This window comes from Eptesicus fuscus, chromosome 22, assembly GCF_027574615.1.
Source record: "Eptesicus fuscus isolate TK198812 chromosome 22, DD_ASM_mEF_20220401, whole genome shotgun sequence".
Lineage (NCBI taxonomy): Eukaryota > Metazoa > Chordata > Mammalia > Chiroptera > Vespertilionidae > Eptesicus > Eptesicus fuscus.
In genome coordinates this window covers 39,753,649-39,774,220 of record NC_072494.1, presented here as the reverse complement: position 1 = coordinate 39,774,220, position 20,572 = coordinate 39,753,649, and the positions used below count along the sequence as shown (strand labels likewise).

At 54.1% G+C, this 20,572-nt stretch overlaps 1 protein-coding gene across 3 annotated transcripts; it reads right to left on the bottom strand.

Moving 5' to 3' along the window:
- Positions 1-1,307: 1,307 nt before the first annotated feature.
- Positions 1,308-20,103, bottom strand: ACP6 (acid phosphatase 6, lysophosphatidic). Of its 3 annotated transcripts, none has more exons than XM_054711541.1 (10): positions 19,393-20,103; positions 12,010-12,138; positions 11,791-11,921; positions 11,421-11,500; positions 9,085-9,172; positions 8,186-8,318; positions 7,138-7,235; positions 3,668-3,763; positions 2,167-2,332; positions 1,308-1,497 (listed from the first exon to the last, which is right to left on the bottom strand). In XM_054711541.1, exons 1-10 carry the CDS (start codon positions 19,609-19,611, stop codon positions 1,360-1,362), a joined length of 1,278 nt encoding a protein of 425 aa, XP_054567516.1. In that variant the 5' UTR covers positions 19,612-20,103; the 3' UTR covers positions 1,308-1,359. The 3 variants fall into 3 exon arrangements, with proteins under 3 accessions (XP_054567516.1, XP_008151350.2, XP_054567517.1); XM_008153128.3 differs by having other exon boundaries at positions 1,308-1,503; positions 19,393-20,101; XM_054711542.1 differs by lacking the exon at positions 19,393-20,103 and adding an exon at positions 18,977-19,031 and having other exon boundaries at positions 1,308-1,503.
- Positions 20,104-20,572: the final 469 nt, after the last annotated feature.

Below are 20,572 nucleotides of genomic sequence, written 5' to 3'. Positions count from 1 at the left end.
AAGGGGACAAGGATAGACTTCTGGTTTAGCAACGGAGTGGATGGTGGAGGGGATGTTCATTCAGAAAGGGAAGCGTGTGAAGCAGGTTCAGCAGGAGGGAGGTTTGATTCTGACACGAAGACTTTGTGTCTTTGGTACATCCAATGGACAGGAGTGTCACAGCTCAGAAAGAAACCTGAGCCGAGAAGTAGTCCTGGGAGTGTCAGCATAAAGGTGGGTGGGAGGGGAGAGGCTTTGTGATTGCAAAGGGATTGGTTGTTAGAAACAGATTCTGAGGAAGAATGAGGAAATGGATAAGGGAATGGGGGACTGACAGGTACCCTTGGGCGCTGAGTTAAGGGTGGAGCTCTAGGTTGAGTGGATCCAGCCTCCACTGAGGAGCCTGGTCCTCACCCGGGAGCTCCAGCCCCAGACGCCACGCCTCCCAGCATCCCCTGCGGGGTCTCCAGAGCTTGGCTCCATCTTCCTGCCCCGCAGTGCCCCACCTCCAGCTAACCTTTTACCTACACAGCCTTTCCTCCTTGCTCACCTGTGAACGCCCACTCCCCCTTCTCTGACCTGGGCCAGGGGTTTCTTCTTTGAACCCAAACAGCTCCTGATATACCTCATCACAGACTGAAACACACCGCTGCCACCACGGATGTACTTACCTGCCCCTGCCCCTGGACTGACAACCTGAGGACGGAAACTTCTCGCCTTTATAGTGACCACTTCGTCGGAGGTGCTCAGTGGAGGTTTGTGAAATGGAGATAAGAAAAAAGAACTTAAGTCCAAAGCCACGAACTCCCACGGGGTCACGCTGTCCCGGCCTAGGCCTCAGGCAGATGCTTGTGGACATGGGACTCAGGCCACAGCCTCGGAAATGTCCCTTGGTCTCGACATCACACTGCTTCTCCTTTCAAGAAGTGACCTTGATATCACCTACAGGAAGGAAATACCCTTACCCTACACTAAAGCACATTAACTCTTTTTTTTCCTGTTTTTTGTTAATCCTCATCTGAGGAAATCTTTTTCCATTGCTTTTCAGAGAGAGTGGAAGGAAAAGAGGGAGGGAGAGGAAGGGAAAGAGGGAGGGGGGAGGGAGAAAGAGAGAAACATCGACGTGAGAGAGACATGTCAATTGGTTGCCTCCTGCACGCCGCCCAACTGGGGGTGGGGAGTGAACCCGAAACTGAGATACACGTGCTTGACAGAGAATCGAACCCATGACCCTTCAGGGTGCGGGAAACGCTCCAACCACTGAGCAACACCAGCCACGCAGAGCAGATTCGCTCTTGCTCCTGCCGTTCCCAAACACGACAGACAGGCAGTGTGCAGGGCATTTTATTTTAAAATCAACACATCCGCTTGGAGAAGCAGTCACTCTCCATTTCCAAGTTCCGTCACCTGGGCTGGAGAGCAGAGTGCGTGGTATTTTTCTGGGCTTAAGGTGTAAACGGACAAGGTGTTCAGGAACTTGTCCAGCGGACAGAGCCGGTCCGGGCAGCCCCGCGGCACCTGCTCCTGCGGGAGAGAGGCGCTCAGCAAGGCCGGCCGCGCCCCGAGGTCTGCACGCGCACGGGGCGGCGGGCAGCCGGCTCCCCCGCCAGCCTCCGGGAGAGCACCGGCCTGCCCGCAAAGTCACGCAACAGCCGTGTGCGGGACTGGCTGGGAGACACGGCAGGTCGGCCGGAGCAGGGCGGGGCTCGGGTCTCATCCCTGGGCTGCTCCAGCCCCTGCCCCACAGCCACCTGCCGAAGCAGCCGAGGCCCCAGCGAGCACGCTGACAGCACGACCCTCCAGACGCCATCACTAACTTTCAAATCAAGCTCCCGGGAGGACTTTACATCCCGCAGGCCCGCTGGGAGGAGGGGGTGCCCTGTTCCCAGAAGGGTCTGTCACAGGCCTGGGGTGAGGCCCACGACCCGGCCGCCCTCTGCAGCGGCGGTCGCCAACCTTTCGGACCTCACGGACCACCAGTGGCCTGTGGACCACCGGCTGGCGACCGCTGCTCTGCAGGCTAAGTCTGGCCGTCCGGGCCACAGCCACCGCCGCCTGGCGTGACGCAGAAAGCTGATGTGTCGATGAGGTTCCACTGGGCCCGAGGAGGGAGACCTGGTGCTGGAACCAGGTCGGCCGGAGCGGCAGAGGTGCCCAGCCACCCCGGCCCCACCTCGGGGGTCTTACCTCCCCGTGGTAATAGAGCTGCACAAACCACTCCTGGGACTGCCGGTGCTGGTAGAGCTCCATGGTCAGGTCGGCAGCAAACGGTGGCCATTTGTGGTCAAAAATGCCCAGGGCCAGGAGGAGAGGCAGGAGGGTCACATCGTGAACCGCATAGAGGTACAGCTTTCTGCAACGAGGAAAGTTCGCACGTCTTGTCCCGGGACCGGAGGGCCTGCCTTCTCCGGGCAGAGCACTGGCCTCCGGAAGCGGGGCGTCTGGGAGTCAGGGAGCCGGGCTCAGAAGCCCTCTGAAGTGGAGGTGGGAGGAGCCTGTTCCCACGGCTGCCTCCACGAAGCAGGGCCCGCTGGGGTGGCTCTCTGGCGTCCTCCTGCCTCGGGCTCCACGCCCACCCACCTGCTCCTCCCCGGTGAGTTTCAGAGACCACACTGAGCATGTGCGCCTGGGCCCTTGCTCTCCTCCCGGGAGCCCGCCTGCCTAGGCCCACGTTCCTGTTCCTCAGCCGTGGGATGAGTTTAGGAGAGCGAGGCTTCTCCTAGTTGGGGAAGCTTGCATTTTGGGGGAATTAAGTTCATTTCAAAGGAATATTAATGCACCTGCTTGGCCTTCAACACATTCTCCAAGTGGCTGATTAGTAATAAGGTTGCGATTTCAAGCCACATCTGTCTGACCCCTAAATCTATCTCTTGGGAAAGATCAAGGATTTTATTTGTTGACCCCAAACGAGAGGACCAGCACCGGGTCCTGCAGGATTCTACAGACACAGGCCCGGGCAGAGCGACAGAGGCTGCCGGAAGTGTCTGCCGCCATGGGGACCGTGATGGACAGGGAGGGGCAGGCCCACAGTTTGCTATTATAAATCTTGGCCCAAGTTCCTGAGGTTCCTGCTTGAACTCACTGTCCCCAGCCTTTCCCCTGGGATCCTTTTAAGACGCAGATTCTGATTCAGTAGGCAAGGCCGGGCCCGAGACGCTGACAAGCCCAGACGATGGCAAAGCTGCCACCCGCAGACCACACTGGCTTGGCAAGTGCACAGGACACTCAGTATTCCACACCGCGGTCCCTGCCTGGGCCTCCGCCTGCACACGCGGTGGTGGAGGTTCGTGAGCCACTTGCAACATTTTAAACCGAGTGGTGTCACACCCGTCCATCCTCAATGGCGGTACTCTAACTAAGCAATCTGTTAACCAATTATCTTTGTTTTGGGCTATTATAGTATCAAATCAGTGATATCATAATTAGCTACTCTGACACATGTTCAATTAGTTAAAAAATAGAAAAATTAATTTAGGGTTCTTTAGCTAAAATTAAAATTTCAAAACATGACAGGATGGGTGTAGCAGGAAGAAAGGTAAAAATGTGAACGTCTCTGGGTCTCGTGGCCTCTTAAACATCCACCTTCAGTCCCTGACAGCCTGGCTCTTGCCCCCTAAGACCCGGGTGCCCTCCCTCCAGGCCGAGGCCCCCACTGCCCTCCGCGGCAGAGCTGAGCTGCCGTGCGTACCTGTGGCTGCCGGGGGGCGTGGCAGGGCCCACGGCCGTCAGCAGGTTGCGCTCCAGGAGGTGGAGAAATGGTCCTACCGCCATCTGGAGACTCTCCCTGCGGCCAGGAAACAACACAGTCACTCGGCCCAGGGAACCCAGGCCGGTGCCCCGCGGACCTCACAGGCCGAGTCAGACAGAACTGAGACGGAGGTGAGTCAAGCACGAGGGACAGCGACAGGCTGGAAGGAGAGAGCGGCGCTGCCGCGGGTGTGAGGGTTCTCTGTGCAAACACGCTCCCAACACGTGAAGCCAGGACAGAGCTGGCATGCACACCCTGGCTGGGAGGGCGGAGGGGGCAGGGCAGGCAGCACAAGTCCCAGAACCAGGCCCCCAGGAAGAGAGGACAGAGCTGGCCAGGGCAGGGCGGGCGGCATGACTGCCAGGCATCCCAGAGGCCCGAGAAAAGCAATCCTGAGCCACATGCTAGCAGCTCCTGGTGCAGCCTCCTGCGGCCGGCCCGGCACACCCTCCTCATTTAGACCTGGGTGAGCAGTTCACGGTCGTGTTCCTGTGCTCGCAGGGCTGGTGCCGTCATCCGCAGGCTGGTCCCAAAGCAGCAAAACGGGCCAGGGAGCGGCCCAAAGACTTGGTTCTGGTGCCTCTCACTTTTGTCAAAGAGAAAAAGCACCTCTCCCAGAATTCCCAGCACCCAATCGCCGGCAAAAGCGAATGGAGCTGCCGTGACTGGCTTAGCCCAATTCTTATTCACGTGACTGGATAAATGGCCACCTTCAAAAGCAAGGAACGTTAAAGCAACAGATGAGCAGGCAACCAATAGGTGTGTAACACACACTTCCCAGGAAGTGTGTGCAGGCCAAGCCACGGTGGAAGGCACTGTGAGGGTGAGGAACATCACTCTCATGAGGCCAGGACTGACTGGAACAGAAGGAGAAGTGACCAGGTCTCACTTAAAGTGCTTACACCAGGAGAGAGCACACTACGCTGCCGGGCAGATCCAGCCCACCTCCTGTTTTCCAGATAAAACTTCACTGTGCCCTGTTTGCAGGTCATCCTTGGCTGCCTTCACAGGTCATGGGCAGAGGTGAGTAGTTGCAGCAGATAAAGCATAAGCCACAGAGCCTAAAGTATTTACTAAAGGTGTGTGTGTGTGTGTGTGTGTGTGTGTGTGTGCGTGTGCACATGTGTGTGTATTGGTGGAGGGAGGGCAGTCTGGTGGGCCACTTCAGGAACAGAGGCGGAAGGACAAGCAGGGGGCCGGGGGGAATGAAGCTGCGAGGTGTGGCCGGAGCCTGCCGGTGCTCCGTGGGAGGGAGGGAGGGGACACAGACCGGAGTGGGAGGAAGCGGCAGAGGCTCTTTCTTACGCCACAGACTGTGCAAATCCTCGAAATGTTAGCTGCTTTCTTCCTCCCACTGTCTTCCCAGGGCTGTGCCTCTATTTCCCATTTCCTCCTCCACCAAGTCACCTACGCTGCGTGCAAGCTGAACGTGCTCAGGCAGCCACCAAAGCGTGGGTCTTGCCATGTGGCAACAGAGAGGCTGTCCACTTTGTCAGGAAGCAGGCTCCCACAGACAGAGCCCTACACATCAGTAACACGGACTGGGAGTCGGAAGGTCTGGGCCCAAGGCCTGGCTCTGTCCCTCGCTGAGCCCAGTTCCTTCAACTATAAAGCCAGGACGTGGGCCCCATCTCACAGCGAGAACCGGAAGATTATTTGTAAACTGTGAGGTGCTGAATGAAGTGAGCAATAATTATTCTTACTTCAGCGCCCACACCCCAAATCCTTTGAAACTTACAGCAAAAGGAATGTCAGTGATTAAGGAAACTCAGTCAAGAGGTGGCTCCCGATTCTGGGTGACCGTGAACAGAAGTGCAAGGTGACCAGCTCCTGTTCCGCCTAGGGTAGTGGTCGGCAAACCACGGCTCGTGAGCCACATGCGGCTCTTTGGCCCCTTAAGTTTTTAGCAAAGGCCAGCTTAGGAGTACCCTAATCTTACCTAATAATAGACAAACATGTAAATTGACCGTACCTCTGCTACGCCCATAGCCAATCAGAGTGAGTATGCAAATTAACCCAACAAACATGGCAGTTAATTTGCATACACAGGCGCCCAGCGCCTGTGTCCCGGGAACATCCTGGCACCCAGGTCACTCTGAGGTAGGCCCCGCGTGGGCCCTGAGCAGCCTGGGAAGGGCCTGAGCCAGGGGGCTCCTGGGCAGGGCCAAGCCTGCGATCAGAGCCGAGGGGGCAGGGGCGGAGCTGGCGATCACAAGGAGCTGGGGGTCCCCTGCCCAGGCCTAACGCGTCGGCCAGAGGCTTTAGGCCTGGGCAGGGGCGGAGCCGGCCATTGGAGGGAGCTGGGGGTCCCCTGCCCAGGCCTAACGCGTTGGCCAGAGGCTTTAGGCCTGGGCAGGGCCCAGCCGGCAATTGGTGTGAACTACAGAGGAAACACCTTTTCTGACTGCTCATTGGCTAAGCTTCCTGTATGTCACTGGTAATATTCTTAGTAACTTGGGTAATAAGAATCCAAAAAGGTGATCTAGGGTTTTTCCACCACACTTCTGGAGAAAAAAACGAAGGTCCGCTGCTGGAGGGGCTAAGAAATATCATATCCTGCCCTAGCCGGTTTGACTCACTGGATAATGCCTCAGCCTGCAGACAGCAGGGTCTGGGTTCAATTCTGATCAAGGGCATGTACCTAGGTTGCAGGCTCCTCCCTGGCTGGGGCCCAGGTCAGGGCTCATGCAGGAGGCAACCAATCAAAGTGTTCCTCTCACTTTAATCTTTCTCTCTGTCTTTCCCTTTCTCTTCCACATTCTCTAAAAGTCAATGGAAACATATCCTCAGTGAGGATAAAAAAAAAATAAAGAAATGAATATCCTATGAAAGACACATCTTGAAAATGCCTAAAGAAAGTTGTCATTTTTTTCTTGGTGAAGGGACTGGAGTCCGTGTTGATGAAAACACCTTGGTGGCTGTGGTGACTGGCAGTGGCTGCAGCAGCAGGGTGATGGGGCTGGCGCCTTCCCCTGATCAGCCCGGTCGCCTCCCACAAAGGGAGGCCAGACTGTGGCTTAGGCCCGCTCCCCATCAGTGGACATCCCTTGAGGGCTCCCAGTATGTGAGAGGGGGCAGGTTGGGCTGAGGGACCCCCGACCCCCAGTGCACGAATTTCATGCACCGGGCCCCTAGTTAAGTTAATAACAATGTACCTACCTATATAGTTTAAGTTTAAAAAATTAGGCTCTCAAAAGAAATTTCAATCGTTGTACTGTTGATATTTGGCTCTGTTGACTAATGAGTTTGCCGACCACTGGCCTAGGGGAACCTCGAGGTGAGCCTGCACAATGGGGTGGTTTCTGCCAGGGCACAGGCCACCGGCAGGCAGGTGTGAGCTGCCTGATGAGCCCCTTCCCCACACACAGGGAGGCTGACCAAGCGCGACTGCACTGCTGGAGAGGCCTCACCTGTCTCCAATCTGCATGTACAAGGCTGTGTCCACGGCTCTCTGTTCAATGATCCGTGCACTTCTCCTCAGCGCCGGGCAGCTCGGGAGGCCGTGCACCTGGAAGGGCCGCGGGTACGGGCTTAGAGAGAAGTGCTTCTCACTCACGGAGCCCGGCAGCTGGTCAGCTTCCACGGAGCCTTCAGGGCCCGGGGAGGGCCGTCTGGGGGGGAGGGGCGGGGCCTTCGCAGCTCAGAAAGCCATGTGCTCAAGGTCCTATGGAAGCTCTGAAGGCCCAGGAAAAAACTGTATTTCCTCCCTTTCTAAGGGCTCCCCTTTTACTCCAAAATGAAAAAGATTTGTATTTTTTTTAACTCTGAAAGAAAGAAATGGTGAATAAAATACAAGGCAAGTAATTCATGGCCTTCATTTTCCCCAAAACAATTTCCAGAAAGTATGGCATATAAATACTTCACCAACGCTTGTCTTATGACCTCACACCCATCTCACACCCAAGCACCAGGTGTATTTCCGGCTCCAGGGCGCCATCATCTTCACCAGAGAAGGAAGATTGGGCTGCCCGGCCGGGGGTCTGACGTCTGAATCTGAGAAGCACTGGCCAGTGGGCGGCGTCAGTGTTTATCAGAGAAGAAATTCTATGGCTCAGGAAGTCTGGGAAAACAGCCTTAAAGACGAACCAGCTTTCCTCACTACAGGCTTCCCAGCTTCTTTAATATGCTGATGTGCACACACACTCTTCCAAAACAGATGCGATATACAGGGACTCCAAAATGTATAGACGAGGATCCTTCCTTCCCACCACCCGCCCCACCCTGCGCATCACGGCGCCCTCACATCACGGGTGTTCTGGGGAGCGTGCTTCAGGAAACTGATCTGGTTAAATGTCCGTGCTCCTGAATGAGTCCCCGATGGTGCCCCTGCCCTCCCAGCTGCCTGCAAACCAGAGGCCTCCACCCACTCCCCTCCACCCAGTTCCCACTCAGGGGCCAGGCCATCGGGTGCCCACGCCAGACTCGCCCACCCGCAGGGCCCAAGGACTGGCAGCCCACCTGCTCAGCAGCCATGTTGTCAAGGAGCATGAAGAAGTCCACGCCATCGCTATCGGCAATGCCCATCCCCTCCTTCACCTTTTCCAAATCCTCCGAGATTCCTGGCTGCAGAGAGGCAGCCTGCCTCCGGCCTCTGCCAAAACATAAAAGGTGTTCCCTGACAGTTACAGTGATTAACAGCTTACAAAGCATATCTCCTTCATCACTGGGAACCTCATTTAATCCTCAACAACTCATAGGGGCTAGCTGTCATTATCCCCATTTTACAGATGAGCAAGCTGAGGCTCTATGAGGTCAAAAATGCCTTGTGAACGTTAGCAAGTACCAGGGCTAGAATAAAAGCCTGGATTTTCCAAATCCCACTCTAGCATTTTTTATTTTACCCCAAACGATGCAAGCATAGCCCAGGCCTGCCTGGAAACAGCATTCTTTTCTCCGGTGAAACACATACTTGATCCTCTCAGTACAGCCCAGAAATTCCTAACACTGCGCAGTGCCATCAGCCCACACCAACCTATCCCACAGGGTGGCGCGCTGGTAAGAAGTCTGTGTCCTCTGCCTGCCCACTTGGATTTGCAGTTCGCTGACTGGCTCGATCATCTCGTAGTAACCTGTTAGTTTCTTCACCTGCCCCATCTGAGAGCTCCGTTACTGAGAGAATAACGCTATGGGGATAGCGAAGCCACCTGTGGCCGACGTACCATCTCTAGCCCAGCACGTGGCTGTCCCAGCCTGCCTGCCCCTTCACTCTGAGTCACCACATCTTCACTTCCGGGCAGCAGCCCTGCACCTGCATGTAAGCCCCCACTCCTCCACCAGCAGTGAGCCGGCAGGCGGCTGAGGACGGCTGTTGGCCGGCCCCGGGTGAGCGGCCCCCAGTGTGCAGGCGCGGCAGCTACCTGATTCTCTCCCGCAGGCTCCAGCAGTTCTGGTAGTTGGGGTACAGGACTTCAGAGCTCGCCTCGTCAGTGTGGATGACGACGGGTCCTGGAGGAAGGGGGACACAGGCAGGAAGAGGCTGTAGCTGGCTCCTCCCGGCTTCTCCTCCCCTTCTTCTCTCGTCTACACAGACAGAGCCGCTCCAGCAGGCAGGCCATCGAGGTCACTGCCGAAGGACAGTGAGCGCCTTCACGGCCCCGGCCCGCCCACAGGAGCGCCCCTACGGTCTGACAATGGAGAAGGCAAGGAGCAGCCTTGGCACACCCGTCTTACTGGGCCACATACAGACTGTGCTCCCTCCACCGATGCTCAGAGAAGACCTCTCACACCTCCGCACGCTCTGCTCCGCCGGACCTGGCGGGGCCTGTGGCAGCTGCCCGGTCTGCAGAGCTCAAGCCTGACCTCTGATGGTCAGAGCGCCCGTCAGCAGCTCTTTGGAACTGGCCGAGGTCAATCCGTGGAGTGATTAGGTGAGTCTAGGCCCCAAAGAACTATTACTCCCAAATTAGTGATCGTCAGACCCCAGGACTGGACAGGCAGGCTGTGCTAACTCGACCGGAATGTCAATTCAGACACACTCCGTGGTCAAATGACCCGAGGGCTCTCCGGAGGCACGTGGCTTAGAGCACGAAGGTGAAGAGTGTGGGCTCTGCGACCAGACCCCAGGGTGTGACTCCCGCTCCCCCACCCTCCAGCTCTGTGTCCCTGGGAAAGTGACGTCGCCTCTCTGGGCCTTCGTTCTCTCATCTGTAAATTGATGACAACGCTGCCTGCCTCACAGGGTGATCACAAGGATTAAGCGAGTTCATAAATGCCAAGCTCTTAGAATAATGTTTGGTGCATATAAGTCCTTTAAATGTTAGAATAATAACTGTTGTAATTTAAACCTTTAATATAACATGATAACTTTTATCTGGAATTGGGGTCTGGAAATTGGACCTCCAGTGTATGATAAATGAGGCACATCTGGGTTGGCCCTCAAATATATGTTGACCGAATAACTGACCACATGGACAGACCAGCAACCCCCGGCGTCTCCCTCAGCCTGATTCCCTAGCCCACACACAACCCTCTGGGGTTTCTCGAAGCCTTTACTCCTGAAACAACATCCCAAAGCTGCACCACTTCTATCCATCGTAACCCTTGTGGGCTTCTCTGGTCTATTCAAGCCCCTTGATATGGTCAAGGTCTGGCAGGGATGACGTGGCCGTGACAGAGTCCAGTGGGAGGCCCACGATAGCTGGTCCCACGCAGGGAGCTGCTGCCGGCAGCCACACCAGCGGCTGAGGACACATCCCTTCCTCGCTGAGAGCGGGGCAGCCCCCGTCGGGCCTGTCTCAGACCAGCCTGCCCCCAGGAACAGCTTTCCCACGGCAGCCACACCCCCGTCTATGAGAAGAGGACGCTGCCTTCCCGGAGCGAGCGAGGGAAGAGCTGTCGGAAGGCCAGGCTCTGTGGGTTGTTCCTAAGCTCGGGGGCTCCCGGAAGGAAGGGGCAGCCCGTCCTGTCCGCTGTGTGTTCCTCAGACACACACAGCCAACCTCCGCCGGAAGCAGCAGCACCACCAGCCCGGCGGGGAGCAAGGCCAGCCTCCTCTGGCCCGGAGGTTCCGTCATTTTACCTGGACGTCCAAAAGCCTGAGGACATGTTCCATCTACTTGAGATGCTGCTAAAGAAGCTGCACAAAATAACCAGAGCCTTTGGCTTACGGCACCATTGCCGTATTTTAGTATAAGTGAGGTCATGATGAGCTGAAACTCACACCAGCCACTAAATGTGCATTTGAATCAACTGTATGTGAGGAAATGCAGCTTCCTTTGCTGGGCAGAGTCCTCGGTGCGGGGAGCCCTGAGGGCAAGAGAGCTGCGGCCTCACTAGGCAAGGCGAGCGAGTGCTGGTGCTGCTGCCTGGGTCACGTGCGGCTGGCCACCAGGCCCGGAGCCGCGGCACAGGCGTCGGTCCCAGCCGGGGTCCCTCCTTCCTTTGGGCAGTGTCTCCCCTAAGCAAAAAGCCCCCCGCTGCTCACAGGACCGCAGGGCTGCCTCCTCAGCTTGTGCAGGTGAGGGGAGGAGGAGGCAGAGCCCCAGCAGGGCAGCTGGCTCCCTCTGCGGCCACGGAGGTGAGGCGGGCCCGGCAGGAGCCCGTTCTGGGAGGGCCACGGGAGCAGGGACGCCACGGAAGCCACGCGTGCAGGAGAGGCCAGGGAACAGGCACCAGGGAAGGGGGCGGGGGCTTTGGGATTAGGAAGAAAAAGCTCCCCCGGGGTAGGGGCTGACGTTGAGACTCCAATTCGAACCTTCTTTCTGACACTGGAAAAGCCCAGCCAGCAAGCACCGCGTCGACTCCAGATTCCGATGCATGTTAGTGGAACGAACACTGGAAAAAACAAGAAGGTAGCGGCACTCAAAAGGGAAGATTTAATTACTTACACTAGTACCCTACCCAGTTCCACAGAGCGCCGGGGCGGGGAGCGCTCCTCTCTGTGGGATGGCTGCCCCAAGGCACCAAAAGCCAATGAATGTGACGGCGGTGACCACGTCCCACTGTCTTAGGAGGGTCACTGCCCCAACTACCTCGGGTCAGAGTGGGAATCCGGGGCGTCAGGACCGGTTTCCTCCTGCTCCAGACCTTACACTGGTGCCACCTCCGCTTTTCAAGGGACTCACAAGATCTCACGTGGGTTGAAGGTTGGCGAAAGGAAGGGGATGTCCTCCACGTAGCTCTTCCTCAGCCTCTCTCCCAGGGCAAACATCTGCCGCATGCCCACCCTGGTCAGCTGGCCCGCAAGCATGCCCCCCTGAGGTGGGGGAGAAGCGAGGGAGGAGTGAGCACCTGTCAGGCCCGCAGAGCTTTGCAGGGGCTCCCCGGGGCAGGAGCGTGCTCACCTTCAGGACGGTCCCACGGTACTGGGAGTCAAACGGAGAATGCGGTTTCGGGCCACCAGCAAGGTCGGTGACGGTGTAATCAAACTGAGTTTGGGGTGGGACTTCCAGGAGCTGGGGATTCCACTCTACCTGTTGTAATTACACACACAGAAACACACACCGAAAAGACCCATTGTTTAGAAGGTTCTTGAAACTTACAGCACTAACCTCCGGCAGCGTTTGGAACACTCAGCCGGAATCACACCGACAGGAGACCTGCAGCTTTCCCGTGGGAGAGGAGGGAAGAAACATTGACTCCAGCTCCAATTAAAGGAAGACAAGACCGGGTGTTACTCCAGGTGTCCTTAGTCCAAGCCCTGTCATTGCCACACTAAGTCTGGCCTGAAGTAAAGGGAGCAGGGGCCAGAATGCCCGACACACAAACACTTGGTGAATGAATGAATGAATGAATGAATGAATGAATGAGTGAATATAATCAGTGACCATATACCTGTAAGAATTGGTAAGGAATCAGCCCTGGCTGGTGTGGCTCAGTGGATAGAGCGTCGGCCTTCGGACTGAAGAGTCCCGGGTTCGATTCCCGGTCAAGGGCATGTACCTTGGTTGCGGGCACATCCTCAGTAGGGGGCGTGCAGGAGGCAGCTTGATCGATGTTTCTCTCTCATCAATGTTTCTAACTCTCTATCCCTCTCCCTTCCTCTCTGTAAAAAATCAATAAAATATATATTTTTTTAAAAAAGAGCCGAAACCGGTTTGGCTCAGTGGATAGAGCGTCGGTCTGTGGACTGAAGGGTCCCGGGTTCGATTCCGGTCAAGGGCATGTACATTGGTTGCGGGCACATCCCCGGTAGGGGGTGTGCAGGAGGCAGCTGGTCGATGTTTCTCTCTCATCAATGTTTCTAGCTCTCTATCCCTCTCCCTTCCTCTCTGTAAAAAATCAATAAAATGTATTTTAAAAATAAATAAATAAATAAATAAGAATTGGTAAGGAATCAACCTGCAGGTTTTATGGCCCGCCCTTAAGGACTCTACTTAATGTCCCTGTAACCACCACATATTTCCCTTCCTTTCATCCGATTCCTCAAACAAGCCGCTGCCCTCTGAGAAATCTCCACTTCTTCACCATCTCCCTTCACTGCTTGCAGTCTGGCTCCCGCTCCAGCTGTACTGTGATGGTTTTCAAAACACCACACGTGGCCCCCAAAGTCAAATCTCTGACTCTCCACACTGACCTACCATGCCTGCTGACCACCAGCTAGAAAAAGTCCCTCCAATGACCTTCGTTCATCTCACTGTGAGAGCACAAACCTTACCACCTGAGGCACAGCCCGACAGATTCCTCCCCTGCACTCACAGCCCATCCTCACATAACCGCCTGCCACACCACCTTATCGCACCAGGAGCTTTTCCTGACGTTTCACAAGAGAAGCGTCTGGCCTTGCAGGACTGCTGCGCCTCGGTCCAGCCCCGTCCCCAGCTGTCCTGCCTCCGCCACTCTCCTCCCCTCCCAGCCAGACCGTGCCCACTGCTCCTCTGCATCTCTCCTCAGCTTGCTTCCCTACTTGCTCAGAGGGACTCCTGTCCCCATTGCCCATCCAACTTCTCTCGAGGTTCAGTGATAACTCAAGTCTAACTTCCCATCAGTGACTATTCCAGCTTTCAGTGATGGTCTTACCCGAACTACTACAGCACTTCCAATCAGAAGAACAATATTTAACTCAATTTCCCACTACTTTGTTTTGTTTTAAAACTAACATTTGAAAACCTATTATGTCCCATATGACTGTATTTATCTGGACTCCCTCCCAGAAATACCCCAGGAGAGTGCCACGAGGAGTCCCGGGCTCTCTTTGTACAGGGAAGCTCTCCATTCTTCCAGAAGGCACGGCCTCGGTCCCACCTGCACCTACTCCCCAACACCGGAGGCTCTCCCGCTGCTGGTGCTGGAGCAACTGATATCAGAAGACGGGGTGTTCAGAGCGGAGACCTTCTTCCTACTGTCTTGTAATCACTGCTCCTTCTTTGATCGCATCCAAGTTCTGATGTTATCACTTTCCTGCATAAAACCCGTCAAGGGCTCACAGGGCGTGACGGCCCCTGCCCCCCCTCTTCTCCCTACACATGCTTCTCAGGCCCCACAACTTTGTCTCCAATGGCACCATCCTCACACCTATTGGCCTTTTAGCCTCATGTTTCTTATACCTAGAATTTTCTTCTCTCTTCCATCTGGAAAGACTTCTGCTCATCCCATAAGACAGCGTGAACTTTCCCAGAAGCTATGACCATGGCCCCTGGCTCCCAGGGGCCTCGGTGGCTTTTTTCGGTGGCTTCTACCCAACTGTATGAGAAGGGCTCCTTTGCCAGGCTGTCCTGCTCAGTAGATTTAGCTTCCTAAGACCAGGGGCTGGGTCGTCTACGACCTCTGCATTTCGGATGCCCAACAAAGGGCCTGGCACCCAATAGGTGCAATTAATAGCTCCAGCAATCCCCCGGCTCCTGTGGAAGATACCAAGATTGAGATAACATGACCTCCCTTTTGGCATTTTCAGGTTAGCAGAGACAGCGAGCCATGAACGTAAGTGATAGCGGTACTAAAATAGAAACCACGTGCTACAAGAAACCAATCTCTTCTGGGCCGGGGATTCCGGAAATGTTTCATGGGAAGAATGGCATCTGAAATGAACAGGATTTAGACAAGCAAAGATCTGGACTTGAGATACAAAGTGGGTAAGAGGAGAGAATGGTATTGAGAATTCAAGAATACAGGGTGGAGGGAAAGTAGGTTTACAGCTGTTCATAGGGAAAATAATAAATAACTAATAAATAATAATGCTAGGATAAACTTGTATTTCGTGTACTCACAACTGTAAACCTACTTTTGCCCCACTCTGAACAAAGAAAGCTTGAGCCATGGTGAAGAATGTATATGGGAAAGAAGTAGTTTGATTTGCTTCAACCTGGGAGCAGTTTTCAAACTTCTTAATTCGTAAATGCCACATAGAGTTTAACTTTAGATTGTATATGTAAAGGCAAAACCTGAAATTTCCCTAGTTGAAGCAGGAGTGGGAACTCGGAGCCCCAGCCACTCAGCATCCCCCTCGCCCACAGGCTCCCTAAAACAGTCTGGAAGCCGGAGGTACAGATCACATTGAAATGGAAAGACTGGATGCGGAAAAGCCATTTTCAAGATGTCTGCCACACAGTAGATGGAGCTTAAGGCCACATCCGGGGCAGCAGGAACAGAAGGAGTTGGTGCAAGACATTTGAATCAAACTTGGCAAGTGAGTAGTTGAAAGATTTATTTGGGGGTTATGTTGGTGGGTAAACAAGGAAGAATAAATAAAAGTTACTTGGATTTTGAGCCTGGGTGTCTAAGGTGACAAGGGTAATGGAGGTACTTCTTGACTAAAACCAAGACCAAGACAGAAGAATAGCTGACAAGCGGAGTTCAGTCTGGGACATTTTAAGATTGGGATTCCTCTGTTGTGTTCCCAGTGCTCCCTGCAGAGTCCCATAACTGGAATCGGTGTGTCTTTCTCCTTCACCACACTGTAAGTTTTACAGCCCAGACTGAATTTTCCATCCTGGTAACCAGTGTCCAGCGCAGGTCCTGACACCAAGCCCTCAGGGCCGAGACGCCCTCAGAAATCTCCCGTTAGGCACAGTCTCCGAAAGAGGATCTTTGGTGTTTCCCGGGAATGGCTCCTGAGAATCTAGGTCATGCCAAGTCTAGAGTACACGTGTTCAGATTTTCAAGAATGAACAGCACATCAGTTCCATACATCATGTCCACCCCACAGGTACACTCTCATTCTTGTTCCTGCGTTAGTGGCAAAGACTAACTTTATAATTTTACTTATTTATACCCCATTTTCAAGAACTTAAAGCAGATGAGAGCAAAACCTTAGATAACCAATTCAAAGTAAGCAAGAAAGAAAAAAACTAACAGCACAGGAACAAAAAGAAGTGGATGCAGTGATAAAGTTACTGAAAAATGCACACCATGAAGATCCACATGTATGTTGTAGGTGGGCCACGATTCAACACTAAGCTTTCTGGCTTTTTGGTAAAAGGAGAAACCTGACTAGCTAGACAAGCTTAGAGATACAAGCAAGCCATCGCCATTTCTTTTCTTTTTTTAATATACTTTATTGATTTTTTACAGAGAGGAAGGGAGAGGGATAGAGAGTTAGAAACATCGATGAGAGAGAAACATCGATCAGCTGCCTCCTGCACACTCCCCACTGGGTATGTGCCCGCAACCAATGCACATGCCCTTGACCGGAATCGAACCTGGGACCCTTGAGTCTTCAGGCCGACGCTCTATCCACTGAGCCAAACCGGTTAGGGCAAGCCATCGCCGTTTCGAATGCTAACACACATTCCTCCCAAGGGTCCCCAGAAAGAGAACAGAGGAATATAATGGACATCTTTTCAGTAGTCACAGCAGTGAGTTCCATGGAACAGTATCTCATTGTTTCTTCAACACAGAAAGAGAGCATCTCACCAAAGCATAGTCCTAGGAAGACAATACTATTCTGGCATCGATATGCTACATTCCAAGTAAAAGAAAAATCTACATAAAACTAAACACAAACCTTACAGGTGTGGACTTTTAGAATAAAGCCGTGGTCTTAAGGCTTGACCACACACTGGCGTCACTGGGAAATTTTTAATAAGTTACCCATGTCTGAACCCCACCTGAGTTCATCACATCCAGATCCCCTAGGGGTGGGGCCTTTTTGAATGCTGCCCAGTCCAGACCCTTCTAAAGCTTCACCAGAGAAGCCTTTCCCATGTCTGGATGCTCTAGGCCAGCGGTCGCCAACCTTTCGGATCTCACGGACCATCAGTGGTGCGCGGACCACCGGTTGCCGCTGCTCTAGGCCAATTAAATCAGAATCTTTGGGAGAGAACCCAGGCATCAGGTTTTTTTTAAAGCTCCCCAATTGAGTCCAACGTCCCCCCAGGTTAAGAACCACTGTTCCAAAGGAATGAATAAACTGACCAGCACATCCTTCATGCAATGCTTCCTGAAAACCCTTGGCTTAGCTGAGCTGTGGCTGGGTGTGAAGCAACAATAAGACTACATGATGCTTTCCAGCTCATTTACATTACCAAGTAAATACAGGACCAAATGCCTCAATCAACAGTGGAGCTGAGATAGGCTGCATTTTATTTTACAAAACCCGAGGAGCCTGCCTGAATTGGAGGCCACTTTGCCACCGTCTAGAGGGGAGCTGAGGGAAACACGAAAGCAGGGACAACTTCATCTTCTGAATGTGTACTTGGATCCAATCTAATCATCAGAAAAAAAAAAAGGCCAATCAAGTTCCAGAGTTTTATTTCCGGAGCAGAGCTAAAGGAAGACAAGTTAAGTCACGGCCATTCAAGCCCTCAGAAAACAACTCAATAAAACATCTCGTTTTACACAATGCTACTTTCTGAGGATTTCTGAGATAACTGAATGAAGTGACTTGTCACATGTTTACCTACAAACCAGTCAGAAGTCTGGAAACAACGACCAAAGGCAACTTTAGTTTTAGAACTGTTGCCAGGTAACAGTCCCTTTGTCTATAATTAATAGTAGAATCAGGAAGATTAGAAAATCCCAGTAACAACTTCTAATAAACTGGATCTTGAAAAGAAAGCCTCAGAGAAGAGCTCCAAAATCAAGTGATAGCAGGCCAGTGACCAAAGATCATTAGTGCATCTGCCTAAAGTCTGGAGAATGTGCGCAGGTAGGAGAGGTCACTGCCTTTCCTAACTGAAAAGTGAGGCCATGGACTCGGATGTTCCATTATTCCGTGGCTATACATACAGACAGAAGATGGATGAAGTTGGCATTCTTCCTGAGCTACAACTGCAGCATAAAGGCAAAGGATACCCATCACACACACCCGGCTCAGGAGAAACCCTTAAAAAAAACAACAACTAAAAAAATGTTAGGTTCTCCAGGGGGTACATTACTGTACACACGAAGTCCAGGCCTAGACATTCAGACTTTTGTTCTCATAACTTTGTCTTTTATATGAGTCCTCTATTCCTATATGTTATTTTCCAGTTTTTCTGTACCAAGAATGAATAAGGGAGAGTGCAAAGAGATGGGCTGTGCAAAATCATAAGGAAAATGTAGTGACCTAATATACAGAGGCAAAGTAAGGGATTGCAAAAGAAAGAAAAAGGGAGAGAGGAAGGAGGGGAGGAAGGAAAGGAGAGGGGGAAAAAAAGAAATCCCAGCACCAGAAAGTGTGGCAGCCACATTGAAAGGCTAACTGGAAATCCGGTAGAAGAATTAAGTGCCACATAGGATTTACTCATGAGGGAAGAGCTTTAAAGGTTGGACGGCATCTGTGGCCAGCTTTAAAACTGGGGTTTCAGTGCACAATGTGAGGACACAGCCCGAAGGGTTTCTGGAAAGCGACTCTGACGAGCATGCCACTAGGTTGTAGTAGATCCATCGCCCCGGAGGGCTGACAAGGCACCCGCCTCCACAGGTGAGAGTGAGGGCTGGGCCTGAGGCTTCAGGTTGCACAGTCCTTTGCACTGAAAGCCAGACCTTCAGTCACACGCCCTCCTGCCATGGGAGGTCAGAGACCTTCACCGGCTCTCCCCAAGAAATCAATCCAGAAAAGGTGAGCGTTTAAAAAGCTAATAATACGTGCTTTACTCATAATTTTCCTGATCGGGTCTATTTTAAGACCTTTGAACCACAAGAGTCGCCAATGTTTAACTTTTTTCCTACCTCAAATCCCTTCCCCAATAGGTTTAGAAACCCCAACTAGAAAAGAACCCCACTTGTTACCAAAACGCCTTCAGAGAAATCTTCAAACGGCCTCCTGCAAACCCTGAGCAGGCTGTTCCCCAATCAGTGACCCCCTCCGATCGCGGTTAGGGTGGTTCCGGTCACAAAGGTCGCTGCAACTCTGACAGCTTTCCAACACCGTCACACGGAAATGCACCTCACCTTTGTACTTGGGGTCATACAAGTATCTGTTAGGAACGCAGAATCTCAGGCCCTAGGCACCCGTGCGGGATCAGAACCTGCATTTTAACAAGGTCCCGAGGCGATGTGCAGGCACCAGAAGCAGCGCGGTACCGACCGCGCTTGGGCACCGCCTCACGGGGCGCACGGGAAGTTGCACGGCCGCAGCCGGGGAGCCCCAGGCGGGGAGCGGTGCCGGGCTCCAGACCAGCACCTTTCTTTGCTCAAGAGCCAGGGGAAGAACCGGCGACTGCTGTTTTCACTTCGTCTGGACCCGGCCCGAACCCGGCTCCGAGTGGATGAAATTCCAAAGATGTGTCCCCGAGAAGGCGCCTGGCCCGCCCCTGGAGGGCCCCCCAGTCCTGGCCCCCGCAGCCCCGCCCCGGCCCACCTCTTACCTGCTCCTCCACCGGGAGCGGCTTGAGCGGACTCCGCGCCCCGTGTCGGAACACCACCTGCACCATTTTCAACTCCAACAGGCTCCGGTCCACGGGCTGCTGGCCGCCCGCCCCTCGCAGCTCGGCCAGGGCCACGCGCCGCTGGTGGATCCAGTACGCCAGCGAGGCCAGGACGCCCGCGGGCGCCCACCTGCGCACCCTGAGGACTCGGCTGACCATGGCGAAGCCCCTCCGCTGCCCTCGGAAAGGAGGCGGCCGGGGGCGCACACGACTCGCGGGCTTCGGGGCTCAGCAGCCGCCCCCTAGTTCCCGGGAAGCAGCGGGCGCGCACATCCAGCCCCCCAATTTGGGACCGCTGCGACTCCGAGACCTGGGCCCCCAGGTGGGAAGGTGGGGAGAGGAACAGGTGGGAGCAGGAGGGCTCCCTGGGAGTTTTAACCCGCGTGGGGCCGGCCGCTCCAGCTGCAGCCTGGGACGGGGGGCGCGGGGGGGGGGGCAGTTCCCAGTCTTTCGCCTCTCGGAACCTTAAACTTATATTCCAACTTGGGCCTCCCGCACTCCTTCTAGGACAGGAACCAGCCTGAGTTCCTTGGCGACAGCGACCCCCCAACAGACCTCTGGGTGCCACTTTTCTACAAGCACCCTGCACCCACCGCAGCCAGGACCCGCTCCCCGCGACGCCGCGCGGAGGAGCACGGGAGAACCAGTCCCGCGGCGACGCCCGTCCCGCGGTTGAGCTGTGAGAACTACAACTCCCACAAGGCTGCGCGCGGAGGGGGCCGCTGCAGTGGGGGTGAATCCGCTAGTTTGCCAGGCGGGTAGAGTAGGAATTGAGGACAGTGATAGAACTGGGTGTGGAGGGCAGCGTTTTGGGTCTAGCACGTGTAGTCGATTGCATCAAAGTCCTGGAAGTAGGGTTTGCTGAAGCTAAGAGCAGAGCACTAGGCGCTAATCTTCATGAACTGTCCCCTCCCACCCCGTCTTTAAAGAGACTTAAATCATCGCAAAACACGCAGAACTTGGAACCCACGGATGTGTTTACTTACATCCAGACTATTTTCTCGTGGAAAACCCCAGGCCTTGTCTGCAGGTGTCCCAGGGATTAAGCACGTTAAATTACAAAGAAGAAAGCCAACCTTACCCACCTGTGGGTCTGGTTCTCCTGACTATACAGCTGCCC

What these genes read in the sequence shown, in the direction of transcription:
- ACP6 (XM_008153128.3), bottom strand. Translation starts at nt 19,611, where the DNA reads ATGGTCAGCCGAGTCCTCAGGGTGCGCAGGTGGGCGCCCGCGGGCGTC. An exon ending in AGCCTGCGGGAGAGAATCAG is followed by an intron (nt 8,319 to 9,084) that starts GTAGCTGCCGCG and finishes ATGTTTTGGCAG; the next exon opens with AGGCCGGAGGCAGGCTGCCT. An exon ending in ACGCCCCCCGGCAGCCACAG is followed by an intron (nt 2,333 to 3,667) that starts GTACGCACGGCA and finishes TCCTCGTTGCAG; the next exon opens with AAAGCTGTACCTCTATGCGG.